Source organism: Notamacropus eugenii, chromosome 2 (assembly GCF_028372415.1).
Source record: "Notamacropus eugenii isolate mMacEug1 chromosome 2, mMacEug1.pri_v2, whole genome shotgun sequence".
Taxonomy (NCBI): Eukaryota; Metazoa; Chordata; class Mammalia; order Diprotodontia; family Macropodidae; genus Notamacropus; species Notamacropus eugenii.
This window is the reverse complement of record NC_092873.1, coordinates 200,122,604-200,145,304: the sequence shown is the minus strand read 5'-3', so window position 1 is coordinate 200,145,304 and position 22,701 is coordinate 200,122,604. Positions and strand designations below refer to the sequence as shown.

At 39.4% G+C, this 22,701-nt stretch overlaps 1 protein-coding gene across 2 annotated transcripts in view; it reads right to left on the bottom strand.

Moving 5' to 3' along the window:
* The window catches only part of SLC35F1 (solute carrier family 35 member F1), a 570,025-nt gene that overhangs the window by 69,490 nt on the left and 477,834 nt on the right, over nucleotides 1-22,701 (bottom strand). For both annotated transcript variants that reach the window (XM_072643146.1, XM_072643145.1), the window contains exons 4-5: nucleotides 17,535-17,694; nucleotides 5,568-5,724 (exon numbers count right to left, since the gene is read on the bottom strand). In XM_072643146.1, coding sequence (XP_072499247.1) covers nucleotides 5,568-5,724; nucleotides 17,535-17,694 — 317 coding nt within the window. The remainder of the gene's footprint in view (nucleotides 1-5,567; nucleotides 5,725-17,534; nucleotides 17,695-22,701) is intronic.

Below are 22,701 nucleotides of genomic sequence, written 5' to 3'. Positions count from 1 at the left end.
TAAAAGAACCTTAATACCAAGAAAGAATTTTGAAGATTATTTCAGACACTGAACCAGTGAGGTTACAACTTAATTGATCAATACATATTTTATAGAGTAAGTTAAGGTGTACACTGCAGAGTTAGAATAATTCCAAAGTCATTCTTCACCATCCTAGCTAAGGGTTCCAGTGCTATTGATGAAGAATTGTGCTTTGCACATTAAAAAAAAAATTGTCAACAAATTTTTATTAACCACTTACTATTTGCCAGCTCCTATGCTATGCCCTAACAATAGAAAGGCAAAATCATAGTTTCTGCTATAAAGGAATTCACATTCTAACTGGCTAGGGGGAAGGGGAAAACAATACACAAGTAACTATGTACATAGACAATATGTACCGTACAGTGAAAATGAAAGGCAATCTTAGAGAAAAGGGGTTTGGAGTAAGCTGCATATATAAAGTGGGGTTTGATCTGAATCTTGAAGGAAGTCAGGGAAGCCATGAGGTGATAGTGAAGGAATAAAGAATTTCAGGCATAGGTCATAAAATGTGCAAAAGCCAAGAGACAAGAAATATGGTGGAGTGTTTTATTTAGGAACTCCAAGTTTCAGAGTTGGTAATATAGAGTGTATTTGGGAAAATTAAGTTTATGAAGACAGGAAAGATAGAAAGGGAACAGATTATCAAGAGCTTTAAATGACAGACAAGTTTATATTTGATCCTAGACAATAGGGGGTGGGATGGCATAGGGTGACATGGTCAGATCCATGCTTTCAGTTTGGCAGCTGAGTGGAGGATGGATTGCAGAGGAGAGAAACTTGAGACAAGTTAGAAGTCAATTGCAGTAGTCCAGGTGAGAAACGGGGGGACTGCACTAGGGTGGCGGCTATATGAATTGAGAAGAGACGATTCCAAAGGTACTCCTACATGATGATTTACAATTTCCAATGACAGAATATTATTAACTACTAGGCTTTTCCCAGAGGGCACTGTGTCAAGGCCTATACAGACCATTGCATTCTAGGGCCTTCTGCATTGTTCCAGAGGCCATCCCCTAGGCCAGATCCATTTCTCCCTGTCAGCTTCTACCTCCTGACCTGCTTCTCCAGAGCCATACCTCCACCTGCTCCTGCCTATTATGAGGCTGACCTCCTGAAGCTTCTGAGATATATCATCATTAACTGCCATGAAGTTGGACCTTGAAGAACAACCTTGAACAGCCTAATCACCTGCCTTTCTTATCACTCTCCAACCACCATAACTCTGTCTTGACTCATTTTTCAATGGTAAGCATATATCAGTTCTCTCTCTTTCTCCCAGTGATTCTGAACTCCTGGCTCTGCAACTGCAAGCCTTGTTCCCTGCCTTCAAGTGCTTGCTTCCTTAGTCCTATCCTTCTCAACCATTTCCCCAAAAGTCCTACACAAGACCATCTTGCTTTGTCCTCTTTTGTCCTTTGGAATGCCCTATACCCAATGAAGAAACCTGCTTTTATCTTAAACTATTTTCTTTCTAACTCTTTATATCTTATTGCATTTATTGGGGTCTGGTGACATCATATTCCCAGCTACACTTTCCAGCTGGTTTCACTTTCACTTGAACCTTCCAGCCATGGTGTGTGGTGGGGGTCAGAATACTTCTAACTCTACACTGCCACTTCTAGACTTCTTCTACCACAATCACTCATCAACCTCTCCTCCTTTGAGGTTTACACTATTCAAATTTATCATCAAATTCAGGTCCTGATCATTATCTTTTGACTTCCAGGACATTCTTCCTTCAGTGCCTAGTTCACAGTCTTTCTGCCTTCATACCTGGAGACATTAACATATGTATTGATATTTTCTCAAATACTCTAACATCCTTGTTCCTCAATCTACTCAATTCCCATGACCTACTCCTCTGCCTCAACTACAGAGATAGATTGTCATACCCTTGATATTATCATCACCACACAAGCATTCCACTTAAATGTTCATGAATTTTGAAATTCCTTTATTTGATCATAATCTTTTATTATTCCTTCTTCACTCTTTTTCTTTTTTTTGGCCAAGACTAACACCTCTAAATGTACCTTTGATCTCATTCCCCTCCTATCCTCTCTAATAGAGCACTCACTTTATCAACCCCACTCTCTATCTGATCTTTTATCTCTCCCTCTCTACTGCTGGTTCCTTCCCTGGGACCTAGAAACATGCCCGCTCCTCTCCTATACTTAAAAAATACTCTCACTTCATCCTACTATCCCTTCTGTCTCTTGTGCTATATTTCTCTTGATGGACTGTCAGCTAAACTTTTTGAGAAAAACATCTGTAGTAGGTATTCTCTTCTCCCTTATAAATCATCTAATTTGGCTTTTAATGTCATCCTTCAACTGAAATTGCTCTCCCCAAATTACCAATAACCTCTCAATTTCCTAATCTAATGGCCATCTCTTGATTCTCTGCAGTCTTCAACACTATTGATTACCTACTCCTGGATACTCTCCAAATTTTTGTGACACTACTTTCTTTGGGTTCTTTTCCTCCCTTTCTAATTGCTTTTCCTCCGTCTCCCTAGCTGGATGTTCATCCAGGTCATCCCCACTAATCATGGGTGTCCCAAGGTTCTGTCCAGACCTTCTTTTCTTCTCCCTCTTTATCTTGCTTAGTGATCCCATTAGCTCCTATTGATTCAGTTATCTCCATGCAGAAGACTTCTAGATCTATATCTTAACCTCTCTTAGGAGTTCCAATCTCACATCAACTGCCTATTGGACATTTTGAAAAGGATGTGCTAAGGGCAACTCAAAATGAACACATATAAAACAGAACTCATTATCTTTCCTCCCAACCTTCTCTTCCAAACTTCCCAACCAATATTGAGGCCACCTACCATCCTCTTAGTTATTCAGCTTTCCAAACTCCATGTTATCCTGAACTCCTCTCTAGCACTTCTTTCACACATTCAGTCTGTTGCTATGTCTTGGTGTTCCTACCTGCACAGCATCTCTTGTATAAGTCCACTTCTTTCCACTCACACAGCAGCTTCCATGGTGAAAGCCCACTTCACCTCACACATGGCCTATAGCTATAGCCTGCTGGTTAATCTCCTTGCCTCATGTATTTCACCATTTTAGTCCGCCTTCTACTCAGGTGCTAAAATTGTCTTCTAAAAGTCCAGGTATAACCATGTCACTTCCTTACTCAAACTCCAGGGATTCCCTATTACCTTCAGGATCAAATGAAACATGTTGTATTGGAATTTAGAGCCCTTAACAACCTAGCTCTTTTTATACTTTATTCCTCTTTATGTACTCTTCAGTCCAGTGACACCGAGCCTTCTTGCTGTTCCTTGCACTTCACTTTTGTACCTTTACACTGGCTACTCCTCCCTCTGTGCCTGATGTTTCCCTTCCTTTCTTTTGCTTCCTCATATTCTATCTTCTGCAGAAAATCTCTCCCGATGTCTCCCATTCCCAACTCATTACTAATGCCTTCCCTCAGAAATAATCTCCCACTGGATATATCTCCGATGTACCTAGTTAATGGTGTGTAGTCTCCTCCTTTAGAATGGAAGTTGTTAAAGGGTAGGGGGCCATATTTTTGCCTTCCCTGTCCCATCCCAAATTCTTAGTTATACAGGTTTCCATATGCATAAATACCAAAGTTGAAAGATGACATTAAAAGCCAAATTAGATGATTTATAAGGGAGAAGAGATTACCTACTATAGATGTTTTTCTCAAAAAGTTTAGCTGACAGTCCATCAAGAGAAATATAGCACAAGAGATAGAAGGGATAGTAGGATCAAGTGAGAGTATTTTTTAGATTTGAATTTAGAATTGATACAAGATATTTTATGCAGGGAGAGGAGTGATGGAAAGCTTTACCAGCTGAGGAGATCAGTAAAGGTTCTAGGGAGAGGGTGATATTTAAATTTATCCTTAAAGGAAACTAGGAATTCTAAGAGGTGGGGCTGAGTTACAGGCTGGGAGAAAGCACTTGTGGGAAGGCATGGGGAAAGGAGACTGTAAGGGAAAATGCAGAATCAAGTGAGGTTGAAGCATTGCGTACATGAAGAAGACTAATGTGGAATAAGGCTGGAGAAGTAGATTGGTACCAGGTTGGGCTTCAAATGCCAAGCTGAGGAAATCATATTTACTACTTGAAGTAATAGGAAGTTACTGAAGTTTATTGAATAGGAGAGCGATGGTCAGACCTGTACTTCAGGAAAATCATGTTGATAGATATTTGGAAGATGAATTGGAGAGAGACCTGAGGCAATCTGAAGGTTATTTCAGCAGTCCAGCAGATGTCAATAAGGACTTGAACAAAGGTGGTAGCTGTATGAACTGGAGAAAGAGGGATGGACATGAACGATATTGTGGAAGTAGAAGTGATAGGATTTGGTAAGTGATTAGACATATGGAGTGAATTAAGAATGGAGGAGGTGGGAAAGACACTGTTCTTGTAAACCTGAGGACTAGACAGATGGTGGTGCTCTTGGTAGTAACAGGGAAGTTCTAGAGTGGAGTGGGTTTTGGGGGAAAGGTAATGAGTTCTGTCTTGGACATTCTGAGTTCGAAATGCCAATGGAATATCCAATTGGAAATGACCAATAGGCAGTTGGCGATGCAGGATGAGTTCAGTAAAGAAACAGTCTGGATGTGTCATTCTGGAGATCATAAGCGTAGAGATAAAGATTAAACCCATAAACTGCTGAGGTCACCAAGAGAGTGTAGAGACAGAAGAGGGCCAAAGAAAAACGGATAATTTTTGAAAGAGAAAAATAATTGGTGTATATTCCCATCATGGTAAATCACTGCTCTGAAAGAACATATACATGGGTGGCTGTTTAATTTTAAACAATAGGTAGCTATTTAATTTGAACTAAAATTATACCAAACTCTGACATATAGTAGATACTCAATAAATGCTTGTTGAATTGAAAAAAACTCTCTAGGTAGTGGATTAGATTCTTGATGACATGTGCTAAGAGGAGAATTCTTATGCCTCAAGAGTTACATTGTTCAGTATAGGTGAGGTCTTGTCACCTTGTCAAGTACATCAGATCATGTCATTTCCATTTATTTCTTACAATGCACTAAATACCACCCTACTGGTCCGGAAAATCTGATGCACTTCTACATGTCTCCTAGAAAATTTGACTCAAGTCTATTGTAAGTTAAATACAAAGGAATTAAAATTTTAGATTAAAAGGAAGACTTTCCTTACAATTAGTGCTGTAACAATATGGAATGCCTGCCCAATGAGGTAGTGGGTTCCCTTTACTGGAGGAGTTTAAGTAGAAATTGAAAGGCCACTTGTCAGGATGTTGTCATGAGAATTCTTGCATCAGGTGGTAGCCAACTGGACGACCTCTGAGGTCCCTTCTGGTTCTGATGCTCTGCCTTTTATGAAAGTGCTGACTACTAGTTTTCAGACATTAAAAGAGGTATGGGTGGTAGGGACATAACAATTATTGCTGATTTTCATGAAAAGTGACTAAATCCATTAAATATAAGAAGCAAGGGATGGAGATAGAAAAGCTAGAGAATTGATCAGTGATTTATACTCTATAAAAACACTTTTTCTTTCTACTCACAGCTGAATTCCACTGAAGAAGGCACCAAAGAGTCCAATCATTCCTAGAAATTCGACCCGGCTCAGGGTTCTGATGATGTATTCTTCCCACACGTTTGAGATGCCATAGAGTGTGGCTCCTCCTAGGACCAACAGGTCTCCTATCAGCTTATTTTCTCCTGGAAACCAAAAACATATAGCACCATGTGAGATTATCCATAAAGGGAACCCTACTCTGCCACAGTGAACTAAGAGATTCTTGTATTCACCTCAGAAAATATTATAGTCACATGAATAATGGAAAGACTGCTGGGTTTAAGGTCAGATGATCTGTTCTGCTATTTAATTCCACATGAACTTGGGTGAATAGTTTAACTGATTTGTGCCTCAGTTTCCTCATAAGCAAAAGGAGAGGGTTAGGCTAGTTTAAAGGTGCCAAAAATTTATCTGAGGGTACATGAAGCCCACAACACTCAAGAGCAGCCCAACCCAGATTAAAATGGAATTGGGAAGTATTTAACAAAACAAATAAAAATATAATAAAACATAGATAGTATTACATTTTGAAGCTAGTCAACATGTGGCCCCCAGGGATCCTTATATATGGATTAGTAGTCCCTGGTTCTATTTGAGTTTGGTATCTCTGGGTTTCATGATTCCATGAATACAAGAATCTCTTAGGAATTTAACAGTGGGCAGAAATGGGTGCTTTCTAAAGAAATGAGAACCAAAGAAACGACAGGCTGAAATTCCTAAGTCCTTGCCCTTTCATTTAACATAAGTATTAGCATAATAGGAAAAATAAATATAATTTACTAAAAGACTGATGTTTTCCATTACGGAAAAAGAATGTTATAAATCTTATATATTTTTTGTTTGAATCTAATATTTCAACAAATTTCTCGCATAAACATTAGCCATAATTAGTTCCACTTTCCTGCTGAGTGTAGCAGGATGTGCAACGGATGAGGGAAGAGAAGGAAAATGTGCTTCCATGACTACATCCTGGCTTAGCCAGGGAAGAATTTCTGATCTTGTCCCCTTGAGTATAGGTCCCAGATATATATGCCTATATGCAAAAACGGATGTTGTTGTTATTCAGTAGTTTCAACTGTGTCTGTCTCTTTGTGAATCCTGTTTGGCATTTTTTTTTTTTTTGCAAAGATACTGGAGTGTTTTGCTATTTCCTTCTTCAGCTCATTTTACAGATAAGGAACCAAGCAAACAGGGTTAAGTGACTTGCCCAAGATCATACAGCTAATAAATGTCTGAGGTCAGATTTGAACCCAGGAAGAGGAGTCCTCCAGGTCCAGTACTTTTCCCACCGTGCCATCTACGTGCCCCTACTAAATGGACGTACAGCTTTGAATGAGGTATGGGCTGAAAGGTCTGTCTATAAAGGTGGACAGGTATGAAAAAATGGCCAGCTGAGATGAGCTTTAAAGGAAGCTGCAGATTCTAAAAAGCAGATCATAAGAGGGAGTGCGGTTATGCGTCACTGATTTTTCAGGACTTCCTTGCTTGCTTGCTTCCTCCTTCCTTTCCTTTGTTTCTCCCCTCCCCTCTCTTTCCCTTCCTTTTCTTTCTTTTCCTTTTTCCCTTTCTTCCTCTCTCCTTTCTTCTCTTCTTTTCTCTTCTCACTTCCTTCCTTCCTTCCTTCCTTCCTTCCTTCCTTCCTTCCTTCCTTCCTTCCTTCCTTCCTTCCTTCCATCCATACTTATTAAGTACCTTTTGCATACAACCTATTGCACTAGGAGAGAGGAACAAAGATAATAAGTCCTGGTCCGTGGAGGAAACAACTAGGTGGCCAGGCGAGTCTCAACTTAGATACTAGCTGTGTGACCCGGGACAAGTCATTGAGTCATTTAACCTCTCTGCCCCTCAGTTTCCTCTTCTGTAAAATGTGGATAATAAATAATAGCACCTATTTTTCAGAGTTGTGGTGAGGAACAAATGAGATATCATATATAAAATGCTTTGAAAACCTTCAAACATTATCTTTTTTTCCACAGAGGCAGCTAGATAGCATAGTAGATACAGTGCAGGACCTGAAGTTAGGAAGACCTGAGTTAAAATGTTGCCTTAGACACTTACTTGTTGTGTGACTCTGGGAAAATAATTTAACCTCTCTTGGTCTCAGTTTCCCCATCTATAGAATAGGCACAAGAATACCTGCTTTACAGTTGTTACAAGGATAAAATGAGATAATATTTGTAAAGCACTATGAACTTTAAAATGGCACATAAATGCCAATTATTATTATTAATACAATATAAATTAGGATCTGAAAAGTACACAAGTACATGCTCAAATGTAATTGGTGTAGGGTGAGAAGGAGGAAAGCTGTGCTCCTTTTTATGTCCACTGGGCAATATTAAGAAACAAAGCCACCCGCTAGGAAACTGTGGTCTAGCCAACAAAACTTCCTTGTTCTTCCTCACATTAAATATTACATCTCCCATCTTCATGCCTTTGCATAGGTCAATCTTCATGCCTGGGAATATGCACCCTCTTCTGATCTGCTTTTTAGAGTCCATACTTCCTTTAATGCTCATCTCCACCAACCATGGGACCCTTTGACCCTCTCAGCTGCTAGTAGCTCCCCACCCAAATTATGGTGGGAGGCACGCTCATCCTAGAATGCACTGCAGTAGATGTCTTGGACCAGAGAATCCCTAAAGGCTATGTTTGAAGGTGGCTGAAACTGGCTCTTAGGGAAGGGCTCGGAAAGAGACACTGGAAGAAGGAGGAAACTGTACCCCAGGGTGAGAAATCTGATCACCTCCATCCTGAGGCCAGGTAGACTTTGAAGAAACAAGAGTCAGCCTGGAATCTGGGCTTTTCTGCTCTGCCCTTCAAAGACTGAGAATAGCTTTAGAGGAGAACAGTGGCTGGGACCAGTAAGCACTGAGTCTAGCCAGCCAGCCCAGGTGGGGAGAGATAACCCTTGCTGTCCCTCAACACAACTTTCTCTTCCCATGGCTCTTAGCCAGGAAGAAAGCAACTGCCCTTAATTGCTCCACACCATTGGACTCTGGGCTTCTTTGCCCCTGTAAGTATGCATTCCCTCCTGGCTCCTGGCTTCCTGCCTGCAGCAGCTGGCTGACCCAATCAGATGAACCTAGTTTTACATCGAAAACAGCCGTAAGACTTCTGGAACACCCTGTATTTTGTATGCCCTTCCATGTTTATAGGTTGTTCCCTCCAATAGAATATAAACTCCTGGAGGGCAGGGACTGCGCCATTTTTGTCTTTGTATTTCCAGACCCTAGTCAAATGCCTGCCATATACAGAAAGTGCTTAGTAAGCACTCATTGATTATATATGCTTCCCAATATACCTGCTGTCTCTATTTTGTGAGGAACACTTGGAGATAATTTTTTTTTTATTTTTTAAACAAACAGACCAGGATTATACATCATATTATATGCTGACTTCCTCAAACTAGACTTTTGGAAACTATACTGTATAACAATTTTGAGGGCAATACATCTCTGGAAATTTTTTTTTTTTGGAATTGCCTTCAGACGTTGCATCCCAGTCTCTTGATCATCAGCAGCGGTGGTAAACCTTAGCCCTTTGAGATTGGATATGGTTTTTGAAAATAGCTAAAAACCATTTTTGTCAGTATTGGGGTTTAGTGATTGGCAGCATTGGCTAGACAGGAGCTGTCTGGGACCTGGAAACTAGACAATCTTGCTGAGTTGAGACAGGAAATTGGGGCAGGTCTCAGCAGCAAGTAGAGGAAGGAAGCTAAGATAGGTAGGAGGGTGGACTCAGAAATATTCTCTGTTATCTGGAGAATGGTTGGAATTCCCAGCAGTTTGGTGATACAGATGGCAGCAGGGGTCTGCCAGCAAACAAGAGGTAGTGCTCCAGGTAGGCGGATGGTTATCCCGAGGGAGATCTGGCAGTTATATAAATAGAAATTCCAGGAGAAAGACACAGCATACAATCAGAGCAGCAGGCCATAGGCAGAATTCTCAGCAGGCAGGTAGCCTTTCCACTCCTGTGGCCTTTCTCCATCTGTTTGATATTCTTGCATAGAGTATAAATGGGTTTGGCAGACAGTTCTGAAAGAACTCCATACCTGTCCTGGGCAATGGCAACATTACGGAAATAAGCCTCGAGGGTCATTTTGAAGGCCATATTTGGTATAGAATTCCAGGGATTCTAGCTCTACTCTCTGGGGGGTCCAGAAGGTCATGCTTTTAAGAACATACATACAAACAGTTGTTAAGAAGAGACAATGCTGTAATGTCCATGCCTTAGGATGTCTGATGAAATATCACTTACACCAGTCAACTACTTTTTTGCCTTTAGTTATAAAATAATGACATTTGGAAAATTCAAAAATTTAACTATATCTTACAGAAAAATTAAATTATCATCTTTGCTTATTTTTTATGGGATGAGGGTTCCCATCTTTCTTTGAAAAATTCTAAAAACAGATCATATGATTTCACTGACCTTTCATTTATTTTAATGCCCAAGTTTGAAAAAGGCTCTGTGAATTCTCTGTTGTCTAGCAAGTCTATTAACTGAAAACTCTAGTGATCAGCACTTTATTAATACAAAGATAATTGAAATTCATCATAATGATCTCATGTCCTTGTAAGATCCTGGAATGTCTTCTGGCTCACCAAAAATTAAATTGTTTTCAAAAGTAGTTTTTTGTTGCGCATTTTATTAAATTCAAATTCTTTGGAAATCAATGATATTCCTGTAATGTACATGACAAACTATCAGGAGAAACAGCATAGTATGGTGGAAATAGTTCTGGATAAGAAGTCATAAGACGAGAGTTTAAGACCCTGGTCTTTCATTTAATAAGCTTGTGCTTCTGGGCAAAGGTACTCTGTCTCAGTTTCCTTATAGATAAAATGGGGATATCGAGGATGGAATTACTTAACTCACAGGGTTGGGATGAAAATTGAATGAAATAATGAATATACAGTGTTTTACAATCCCTAAAGTGGGACAAAAATGTTAGCTATTATTATGCAGTGGGGGTGAAGGACACAAGCTCTTAAATGAGAGAGTTGAATTGGGTGCCCTTTAAGGTCCCTTTCTGGCTAAAAGTTCAGAACTAAATTTGTTTTCCCTGCTTCTCCCTAGTTCTCTGATCTATATATATTTTTATCATGACTATCAGTCATACCTTTATAAGTTTTTGAGATTTAGATGCCAATTAATTCAGATACTATCTTCTTTGACAAGTTTGGGGAAATTTCAGAAAAGTGATGCAGTATTTTTTGAGGGACAAATTTTTCCTCTCAATCATATTCCAAGAGGTCAAAGAGCATGAGATTGAGTGAGGGTGAGGATGAGTCCAATTCAATTCAACAAATACTTTTAAAAAAGCATTTACTATGGGAAAGGCACTGGACTGGGGATATATGATCAAAACGGGGAAAAAAAGTATTTTCAGCCCCCAAAGATTTTACATTTTTTTCAATGTGCTTGGAGTACATATAAATTTAAAAAAAAAAACCTGAGGAAAAAGAGAGAACTAAGGAGGATCAGAAAAGGCTTCCTCCAGTGGACAGTAGCTTGGTTGAGCCTTCAATATGCTGGGACACCTTCTATTGGTGAAACTTAAGCAAAATGTTCTCATCAAGTTGACCCCTGTGGGACAGTGTTTTCTGATAGTACCTCTGGGAAACTTTTGGATTCGTCAACAAATTTTGGAAAATTGGGCATTTTGCACTCATGATTTATCAATCAGATATTTATAATCATCAGATCTAATGCCTTAGCTCATGACCAGAACCCATATGGTGATCAGTTGAATTAATTTTAACTTAAAGGAAGAGGGGTAAAATGGATACACCTAGTGAACACTCAAACAATGGATAATTAAAATCTTGAATAATTGGAAAATAAAATGAGAGAAATATATTTTGGCAAAAAAGACTATGTTGAAAAATAGTAAATACTTTTTGTAATATCAAACTATTTTGATCAAAATTTGTTGCCAAATTCCTATTTTTTTCTATCTATTCCTATTCTTTTTTCTTTTCTCCACTATCATTTCCAGTCGCTCTCGGATCTTCAGTCTTTATCTACTGGCTCCTGCCTACAAACATGCTCATGTTTCTGTTGCCCTAAAAAGAAAACAAACAAACAAAGCCACCAAACCAAAAAAAAAAAACCATTATTTGATTCTTCTCTGGTATCTATAATCCCATCTCTCTTGCTTAAACCCCTTGAAAAACCATCTTTACTAAGTTCTTTTACATCCTGTCCTTTCACAGTCTTCTAAACTCTTCAATCTGGTTCCTAAATATCACCATCAACTGACACTGATCCATCCAAAGTTTTTTATTTTCACTAGTTTTAGTCATGTTTGACTCTTTGTGACCCCTTTTGTGGTTTTCTTGGCAAAGATAATGGAGTGGTTTGCCATTTGCTTCTCCAGTTCATTTTATCGAGGAGGGAAAAGAGGCAAACAGGGTTAAATGCCTTGCCCAGAGTCACACAGCTAATAAATGTCTGAGGCTAGATTTGAATGTAGGGAGATGAGTCTTTCTGACTCCAGGCCAGCACTCTATCCACTTCACCACCTAGCTACCACCATCCAAAGTTACTAATGATGTTTTAATCACCAGATGTAATGGCTTTTTCTCAATTTTCATCCTTCAGTAGCATTGATACTATTGATTACCTACCCTTATATCTTTTCTTCTCTCTTCTCTCTTCTCTCTCTCTCTCTCTCTCTCTCTCTCTCTCTCTCTCTCTCTCTCCTCTCTCTCTCCTCTCTCTCTCTCTTCTCTCTTTTTCTTTCTGTCCTGCGAGTGTGTGTGTGTGTGTGTGTGTGTGTGATTTTGCTATCTCTTGGTTCTCTTTTCCTACCTTTCTGAGTGCTCTTTCTCATTCTCCTTTGCTAAGCTCATGTCATACTCTCTAATTGTGGACGTCCTTCAAAGTTCTGCCCTCTTCTTTTTTTTTCCTCTATTTTATTTCACTTGTTAATTTCACTAACTCCATGGGTTCCATTATCATTTCTATGCAAATGACTCCCAGATGTATATATCTAGTCATAAACGTCTCTCTTGAACAAAACCCCCACATCAACTTCCTTCTGAGTATTTCAAGCTGGATGTCCCAAACTGGAACAAAAACTCAACATACCTAAAACAAAATTCAGCGTCCTCCTTGATCCTAGTGCAAACACAGACTCATTGTCTGGCACCTAATGCCCTTCACAATCTGCCCTCTTCTTGCTTTCCAGTTTTCTTACATTTTCCTGCCCTCTATCTACTCCACAATTCAGCCATACTGGTGTACTTGCTAGTCCTTGCACAATGCATTCCAGTTGTGCCTTTTTACCTGAAGTCATTGCCTTCTCATTTTCTTTTCTTAGATTCTTTGGCTTTTTTTCAAGACAGCTCAAATATCTCTTCTGCAGGAGACCTTTCACAGTCTTCCCCTCCAAGTTTACTTTCCATAGGTATCTTCCATTTACCTGCTTATGCACCTGTTGCCTCCCTCATTAGAATATAAACTCTTTGAGAGCAGGAATTTGGGGGGAGGTCCTTTCTTTGTATCCTGAGTGTCCTCTGCATAGTGTCTGGAACATAGTAAATGCTTAATAAACAGTTGATTGAGTTTCCTCTTAGCTTTGTTATTTTCTGGTAGTCTCACATGTTTTCCTTTTATTTTAGAGATGCAGAAGAGTAGCAAGACTCTATTTTGGGGGGAGTCTTGCTAAGGTCATTTTACAAACTCTAAATGTTTAAAAGATGTGAGGCAGCTTCTTTTAATGAATGTCTCTTCCCCAAACACTAATAAATAGAGATTCTGGGCTCTACTGTTGGCAAGAGACACTTCACACAGAACCCAGGTGCAGAGATAAACACACATACTAGTAACACCCATTTTTAAAATATGACAGCAGCAAAAAACAACTCTTTCTAAGTGAGTTAGAAGAGATCTGGAGATATCTAGACTTAAAATCTTCCTTTGCAGGGTAAGTAGTTACAAGTTTTTCTTTGTTCTGATTTGAACCTCCAAGGCAAGACCCCCTCCAAAGTGGATTTAGATGCTGGTTCAATGGAAAGAGCAATGAGTCTGGAATCAGAGGATGTGGGTTTGAAAGCTTCTCATGATCTCCACTGCAAATGATACCTTGGGCACATCACTTGGACTTCATTTAGCTTTAGTTTCCTCTGTGTAAAATGAGGTCATTAGATTAGGGTTTCTGAGCTCCCTTCTAGCCCCCATATACCTATATCTATAGCCCTATGGCCTGAGGGGGGTCTTCAACTTCTTTCTCAGAACAAGGTTAAACTCACCAGGTCAGCAATCAAAAGTAATGTTTTTAGCACAAAGTCATCTTCTATGCTCTGGGAATTTTCTCTAGAATGGGTAGTACCTGATGGCATCAAAAGCTCTTATTTGGGCAAAAAATCACTCCAAGAGGAACTCCATGCAGATAATGTCTTGCACCTAGTAGATATTTAATAAATGTTGATTGGTTTGAATTTTATTGAATATAGAGACATTCCAAAGAAGTGGAATTAAAGTCTTTTCTGGAGCTGAGGCATCTCAGGCAGATCACTACCTTAGCAAGTTGCCAGAGACAACTCCCAACACCTCTAAAGTGGGGCAATATGGATTTAACAGCATAAAACAGATTGTTAAGTTCATTCTTTTCCTTGAAAAGCTCTCTAACCTGGGGTAGTGATCCATTTTGGATTATTTTAATGAAGTTTGGATTATCAGTTTTAGAATACATGACTCATACCATCTCAAATGTCTACCTGAGGTGGAATGTTATCCTTCAAGGAGCTATCCAAAAAGCACCTGATCAGTCTGGAATTTGAGCTTTATGATTATAATTACGATTGGCTGAGGGAAGGAGAAAGAGTGATAAACTCCTTAGGCTAGGCTGAAATCAAATGTTGTCTGCTGCCATCTCACAAGCAGCATTTAACTGTTTTGATCTGGGGATGGTTCAACCTGCTGAATGACGAGGTTGTTCATCCTTCATTCTTGAACACCTTCATGAAAAATGAAAGCTGTGGCCAACCAAGACTCTAGAGTAAAATGAACTCTTGGGATCCTAGACTTGGTATGTCCTGTAATAATGCCAACTGGGTATGGCATCATTTCAGTATCACAGAAGGTAAAACATAATGATGATGTCTCATTCTTCTAAAACCCATCTCTTATGTGTCATAAAACCAATTGTAGTCTCTGCCATCAACAGACAGCTGAAGTCTCACTTGGGGATGTGGGATGTGTTTACTCATGTCTGTATTGTTTCCAAATAGGATTATTATAAATGGCCCCTGAATGGATTGTGTTTTTTCCTTTTTAAAACAGAGCACCTCAGCTAATGCTTCATTTACCCAAGCCAGAGAGGTACAAAGAATTGCTGGGTGTATAGAGATGGAGGAATAGCAAACAGTGTATGCCATTAGGGGAGGTGACTAAATGAAACAAATTCAAGTTAAGTTTAACCTTCTGGCATGGAGATGATATCTGTAAAGAACTTTGCAAATCTTACAGCACTATATAAATTACAGTTATTATTAATAAACATTTTAATTTGGCTATGCAGATTGACCCCTCACTCTTTATCCTGAGGGTAGTTTCATCTAGCCTCAGAGATCTTATCCTACTCTCTCCTTCCTAAGATCCTGGGCAGCCAGGTCAGTGGCTGGGACAGGACCCACAATCACAAAGAGAACGAAGCAGATGCTTGAGGGCATGGAGTAAGCATGGTACAGTAGAAAGGGATGAATAAGAGAGAACTGGGGTAAGATAGTAGGAGAAAGCTACCATTAAAGATGAGAAGAGATTGAATCAAAAGTATGTGTAGGGGAGATGGCCTTGGCAAGAAGTTGCTGACCAGCAAGAACCTGACCATCAGAGACTGGAGTGAAAGAAGAAACAGTAGAAAATTCTTGGTTCAGATTCTGACTTTGCAACTTACTAGCTATATGACCTTGAATGAGTCACTTGATCTCTGTGGGTCTCAGTTTCCTCTTCTGCAAAATGAGACAGTTGGGTTAGATCAAGGGTACCTAAGCTCTTTTTGTGACATGCATCTCTGTATGAAACCTATGTCATGCATGCTCTGATGAAACCTGTGGACTCTTTCTCAGAATGATGTTTATAAAAATTTCAGCTAGAGGTCAGTGAAAATAAGATGGGATTTTTTTCATAAAGTCTCTGAAATCTATCAATAGACTCATGTTAAGAACTAGATGATCTCTCAGGTCTCTTTCAGCTCTCAATCTATGATTCAAAAATCCCATGATAATTGTGTAACCAAATAGTGACTATAGACAACAATGTCAATATTTCAGGCAAAGACAATATTGTCTGAGTTGTTCAAACAGATTGTACAAGGGTGACCAGACTAATAAGATTGAAAACACACTGACTGTGTCTACATGCATACCAAAGTAGCCTATTATAGTCCCTTAATTAACTATAGATAGGGAAGGAAGAGAAAGCATGATAATCCTGTCCAAAACACACAGTAGTCACCCTCTACTTGAAAGGATTCATTCTATAGGTGTAACTTTGCCAGCAGAATACACAACCTTTATCCATGGTATTTATTTCATGAGATTTCTGTTCCTACAGAAAGATCCATTCTCACTTTGATACTTAATCATTCATGTAGGAGAAAGGATCTGTGTTCGTCTGTCATTGCTGAAGAAGACCATGCCATCAGAGAAAATGATGACATGACTTGCACTTGACTTTGTTTTGAGTGAGGGAGGGCTGTGCAGGTCACCAGCCTCACTTCTCCTCCAGAGCCATCTGAATCCAGTGACCAGATATTCATCAGGATGACTGGAGATGACCCAGGATGAGGCACTTGGGGTTAAGTGACTTGCCCAAGGTCACACAGCTAGTGAGTGTGAAGTGTCTGAGGTGAGATTTGAACTCAGATCCTTCTGACTCCTGCACTGGTGCTCTATCCACTGTACCATCTAGCTGCCCAGGAGAAAGGATAGTCCCAGACTGATTCCCTATAAACTACTAAACTTAAAGAAAGGCTTACCTCCTATTCTTAACTTGTTTCTCATGCTTGAACAAAGTAGGTCTTTTTTTAATATTCCTACCAGACCTATTTGTAATACTACGATATAGTATTTTTTAAAAGAAATCTTTATAGAAATGGCCCTCCATTAATAAAGGTTTTACTTTTGAGATCATGCTGTGGACCAGGACTCTCTAACTGGTGACCGATAATTGATTCTTACTTCAAATTTAAAAGTCCTCACTTTCTCTTCTCTTCAACATTACTGAAAAGCTTAAAAGATAGGTGCCCAAACATGCAAGTAGAGGATTTTGAAGGGAAGATCCTAAGTTCATGACCATAGTCACTACATACTTGGACAGAATTCTGCATCTCTGTCCTTGAAGACCCAGACTGAATGATCCCTGAAGTCAACAACTGTACCAAACTCCAGCTATTTTTTCCACTGAAAAGAGGAAATTTTCAAGGTCCATTTGCTGATAACCTTAAACTTTTTCTTTTACTAAAGTCCTACTCTGATACTTCATGGTAGCATGGGAATGACTGGAAGGCTAATGGCCAACATTAGATAAACTCTGGAAGATCCTATCAAAGAAAAAAGGCCTATAATAAAGGTTGACAAATCTGGCCTGCTCCCTATACACAAGTCATAAAAAAACAGGGGACAAGCCAGATATGACTTGAGGGGCCACAGTTCGCTCAGTCCTGGCCTAGAATATATGAGGTGCCTGGCTTTACGCCTGACTTCTGAATATCTAGTCTAGCTAAGTTTAAAAAGATTCATCATCAGAAGATTTGCCACCAGATGATGAATTTTTGGCTGTAGTAACTCATAAAGACTGTCAAGGTGGGAGGGGGTCGCCATCTGTCTAAGTGTACATACTGAGGAAATTGGACACTTTCAAATACTGAAAAAATAAATTTTGTGGCTCCTCGTATAAGTTGTGTCCAGAAAATCAATGTAAGAAACTTCTTTGGACTCACCTGCGCCTTGCTGTCTTCCCATAAGCACATCAGCTCCTGCCATGCAGCCCATTCCCAGAATGCAGACCACAATGCCAACAAAGTGCACAGCCTTGTATCGAATCAGCAGGAAGAACCAGGACAGGAGTATCACTACTGGGATGACAAAGCAGTCCAAGAGCTGTTGGGAGAGAAAGAATAGGAGCAAGTATAAAATACTGCTATTTCACCATCAGTTTGGTGCTTGGCTCCAAGTAGATACTTTAACAGGTTTGCACAATTCAGTGGAATTGGAGTTTTATCAATGAACATTCGCTGTATATCCATAAACATTCATTTGTCACCTGTAAAGGACTTCCACTGAATTCAGGACTGAGGAAATAAAAGTGTTAATTAGTAAGGATAATAGTTATTTCTATGGCCCTTGAAGTTTTGCACAATGTGCTCTCTTTCTTTCTCTCTCTCCCTCTACACACACACACAGACACAGACACACAGACACACACACACACACACACACACTCTCTCTCTCTCCCTCTACACACACATACACACACACACACACACACAAACACTCTCTCTCTCTCTCTCTCTCTCTCTCTCTTTGATCCTCAAACAACCTGTGAAGAAAGTTCTCTTTTTGTCCCCATTTTACAGATGAGGAAACTAAGGCTGAGAGAAGTTAAATAATTTTGCCAGGATCACACAGGTAAGGAAATGTCTAAGTCAAGATTTAAACTCTTGGAGTCTTCCTGACTCCAAATCTAGCTGTCTGTATCCCCTGGAGGCTTATAGGGGACTTGGCTTCATTTGATTCCTTCCTTTCATTTATCTTTTGTCTCAACTCTTACCCAGCCCTCAATCAGTGAATGGTTGTGGCCTCAGACAGAATAAGACCTGGGTGACCTTAACTTAGCAAGGCCAAGGTCTCCCACTGCATTCTATGCCATAGCTAGTCATCTTGACCTTTGTCTTGCCACTGGACTTTGATGACTGAAGGAGAGAGTGAAGGCGGTGACTTTGCACAGCTCTGCTCCACTTATGTCCAATTCATGGGGAAGTCAAGACATCACCCTTGTGATGTTGTTGATCCTTTTTTGAGAAAATGGAGGGCAAACAACAGCAATAATAAAAATTTATATTATTGTAGTCCTTATGTAGAATGTCATTCTAATAACTGATTTTACTCTGCATCAGTTCATAAAAGTCTTCCTATTTTCTCCAATTTCCTTGCCTATATTATTTTTTGTAGGACAATAACATTCTACCATATTCACAATACATTTGGTCATTTCTCAGTTGAACACTCACTTTATTTCTGGATCTTTACAACCAAAAAGCATGCTGCCTTGAATCTTTGACATGTATAGACTTTCTTTCTGTATTTGACCTCCCTGAGGCCAACAGTAGGATCTTCTGGGTCAAAGTTTAATCACTTTTCTTATATAATTTCTTTGGTCAATGTCACAGTTGAATCACTTTTCTAATATAGTTTAAATTCTTTTCCCCCAGATTATATTGCCCAATTTATTGCACCACCAACAGTGTATTAGTGTGTCTACCTTTCTGCAGCCTTGAGAAACTTTGATAAATGACCAAGCATGCCTCAAATATGCTAACCTACCACTAGAAGCTGAATATTATTTCCAGCCAAAGCAGCCCTGAAAATGCACCAACTTCCTGGCACTACAAAGAAGACCAGACTCCAGCATCCTCAATTTCCAATGTCTCATTTACTACCAATACTTAAGAGTTATACAGATCCTTGAACTATCCATTGTCTCAGTTTTCCTTGTAAAAGGGGAAGAAAAGTTAGAATGCTAACTCACTCCACAGGGTGAGGTATTGTAGTGATAAAGCATTCTGACATGACATAGGGATATATGAATGCAAAGTAAGGCTATGATGATTGAATGACAAATCAGAACCAAGGGGATATTAGGTGTGGGGAGGGCCTAAGAGTGTGTGTGTGTGGGGGGCAGTATTATGGAGTAGGAGTTACCATGCTTATAAAGAGAAGTTGTAGCACCGTTAATTAGCAAGTTCAGTTAATGGTCCCACAAGATGCACTGCCCTTATGCCTGTCTACATGGACTGTATCTCACCCCCATTTAATGAGTGAAATGATGCTTGGTAAGGAATCATTCATGGGAGCATAAAATGTTTTGTTTTTTTAAAATCCAAACAGATGTTGTTTCACAGTGGAAATATTCACATCCATGAACCACTATTGGCATTTTCTTATCTTGTTAGTCTTTAAAGGAGATCTCAGGCGGTGGAACGAAAGGTCTACATCCCTGCAGTATTGTACCAAAGATCAACTTTTTGGTGACCACCATCACTATCAACCGCATTCATTCATTCAATTGTGTGTGGTACATTGGATGATCTTCCCTCTGAAGTATATAAGACCCTCTCAAATTATACAGGGACTTAGAGGAAAAAAGAATAAAGAACAAATACACCTTCAGCCTTGTACTACCCAAAGATCATTTCGTCTGATCTCTTTTTAGAGATAATGAGACAGAGACCCAGAGAAGTGAAGAGACCTGTCTAAAGTCACACAGAGGCCAAATATAATTTTCTTTATTCCTGGTTTACTCTATTAGAATGGAATCTCCTTGAGGAAAGGGCCTGCTATTTGTTTCTTTTTGTATCCTCAGCACAGTACCTGGCACAGAGTAGACATAATAAATATTTACTGATAGATTGATCCAAACTAGGCCCTCTGCACTCCCCATTTGCATCATGCCACCACATCTTTAACATTTTTCATAATCACCTTCTATTGAATGAGAACCCTACTCTCTTGGACTTGCCATAAAGTTCAGTAGGACAGTTTAGTTGAATGGCTATCATTAATGACATGCTCTTGAGTAATGCATTTTTATGTCATTGAATATTGGAAACATAGATATGAGTAACTTCTTACGTATTATGTTATGGAAGAAACATACTTCACTCTGTTTAAACTTGGTCAGAGACACTTTTATTAGTATTACAAGTGACTGCAGGGAGAACTGTTCCCTGATAGGGTTTTTCCCCTACCAGTCAAAAATCTCTGATTACAAGCAATATGGCATAAAATGAAGAAGTAAACTCAAATACTATTAGAGCTAACATTTACGTAGTGCATACTATGCACCAAGAACAGTATCAAGGACTTTACAGTTTATCTCATTTGATCCTCACAACAACCTTGGGAGGTAGGTACTCTTATTAACCTCATTTTACAGATGATGAAACTGAGACAAACAGTGGCCAAGAGTCACATAGACAGGAAGTGGCTGACGCTGGACTGGAACTCAGTTCTTCCTGACTCCAGGCCCAGTCCTCTTTCCTGAAGAGATCAGGATTGAGTATGCAGTTCTTGGTTACATCTATATTACAATAATTTTTATCACAGTACTGAAGAACATATTATGAAAGGCTTCATCAGTGTTTTGAATTCCCAAGGAGCTCAGCATATGTTTCTTCAAATATCCATATAACAATAACCTTTAGTCTCAATTATTTAATCAGGAAGCCCTTTGGGTCCTTAGGCTTTCAAAGATAAACCACATATGAATTTGCTCAATGCTCACTCATTTGTGCGGGTATCCTTGTAACATCTCTGTAAATATAGTTTTAGATGGCAAACTCATAGTCAGTAAAGAGTGTAATGTTAATACAAGGCTAATGGAGGGTAGGGGAAGAGTTAAAGATCTTCCCCACCCATTAATAGGCATCAATACCTTTTGTTAATTTCTGTTGAGGCACTGGGTCAGAGGGTTGTGCCCTCCAGCTCTGAAAAGTGTATAAATACTCTGAAGTGAGGTTTTGCTTTGGGACTTACTGCTTGGAAGTGTTTATTTGGCCAGATGAGATTCTGGGAAGCCACTAAGGAGCCCCCTGGCTTTGAAAACCCCAATGTTGGTGCTTCTCTCTCTGGTAACTATGTATGTATGGTCAGACAGTTGGAAGCTCTGTCCGTTGGTCTTTATTTCTCTGTTTGTATTTTCTCTGAATCTCAGGGTGTTGACTTTTTCCCCTGAGCTAAGTGAATGATATATGTGCTTGATTAAAGTAGATTGTTGACAAAAGTTGATTTCCTTTTAGAAAAGCAGACCTAAGAACCTGTACAGCTGGCCTTCCTGTGTATGTTAGGGTCCATGCTGTTGGAAGGAGTTATCTTATATGATCAGTGCCTGATGACCACAGCAAATGAGGCACAAAAATTATTTTTATAACATCTCTGTTTCATGCATTTTTGAGGTATCATTGCTTTCACCCCTTTGCATAAATACACTGAGACTAACTGGGTACAAGTAAGCACTGGGTTTCTATCTAATTATGTTCCAAGATCAAGATAAAATGGGTACAAAATATCAGATGGAGAAAAATCTGATTTTATGTTTCTAGCCCTTTATTCTGGGTACAGAGAGAGCTAGAAGGCTTACCCTGAATGTCTTAACTAGACTACTTTGTCACTTAGCATACATGGGAATTGCATAGCAATTTGTAACCATGTATTTTTAGTAAAAATACTGAATTGTATTTGGTTTCCTTGGTTCAGAGTGGTACAGGATCTCAGCCTTCGTTAGTGCACAATGCTATGCTGACTTGGCAAGATTGGCTCCGAGAATCAAGGATTCAAGTATAGTCACAGGTCACTCAGTTTAACTACTCCTTGAAGCTGGATTTGTTGTCTAGTCTCTTTTGAAGGATTTCCAATAATAGGGCACTCATTCCCTCCGAAGGCTAAAGCAAACCACTCTACTTTGGCAAAACTCTTATTGCTAGGAAATTTACCTCTGGATTAAATCAGAATCTGCCTTTGCAACTTCCACACATTATTCCTAGGTCTACCCTTTGGGCACTTATCACATCCAATCAACCTTTCATATGACAGTCCTTTAAGTCAAGTAACATGTCCAGGGAGGAAATAAGGTGAGTCTGGCCTGATTTATTTTAGTCATGAGGATCCAATGAGTTAATAGATGTAAATTGCTACATAACTGTTACTGTTGCTTTTACTCTTTGGGTATGTATCCAGGGTATGATGAAGAAGCTCCCCCAACTTGTTAGACAGGATACCACTGCCTACTTTGCTGTTGTCGCTGTTGTTAGTTCTTTCAGTCATGTCTGACTCTTCATGACCCCATTAGGCTGAGATACCAGACTGTTTGGCCATCTCCTTTTCCAGATC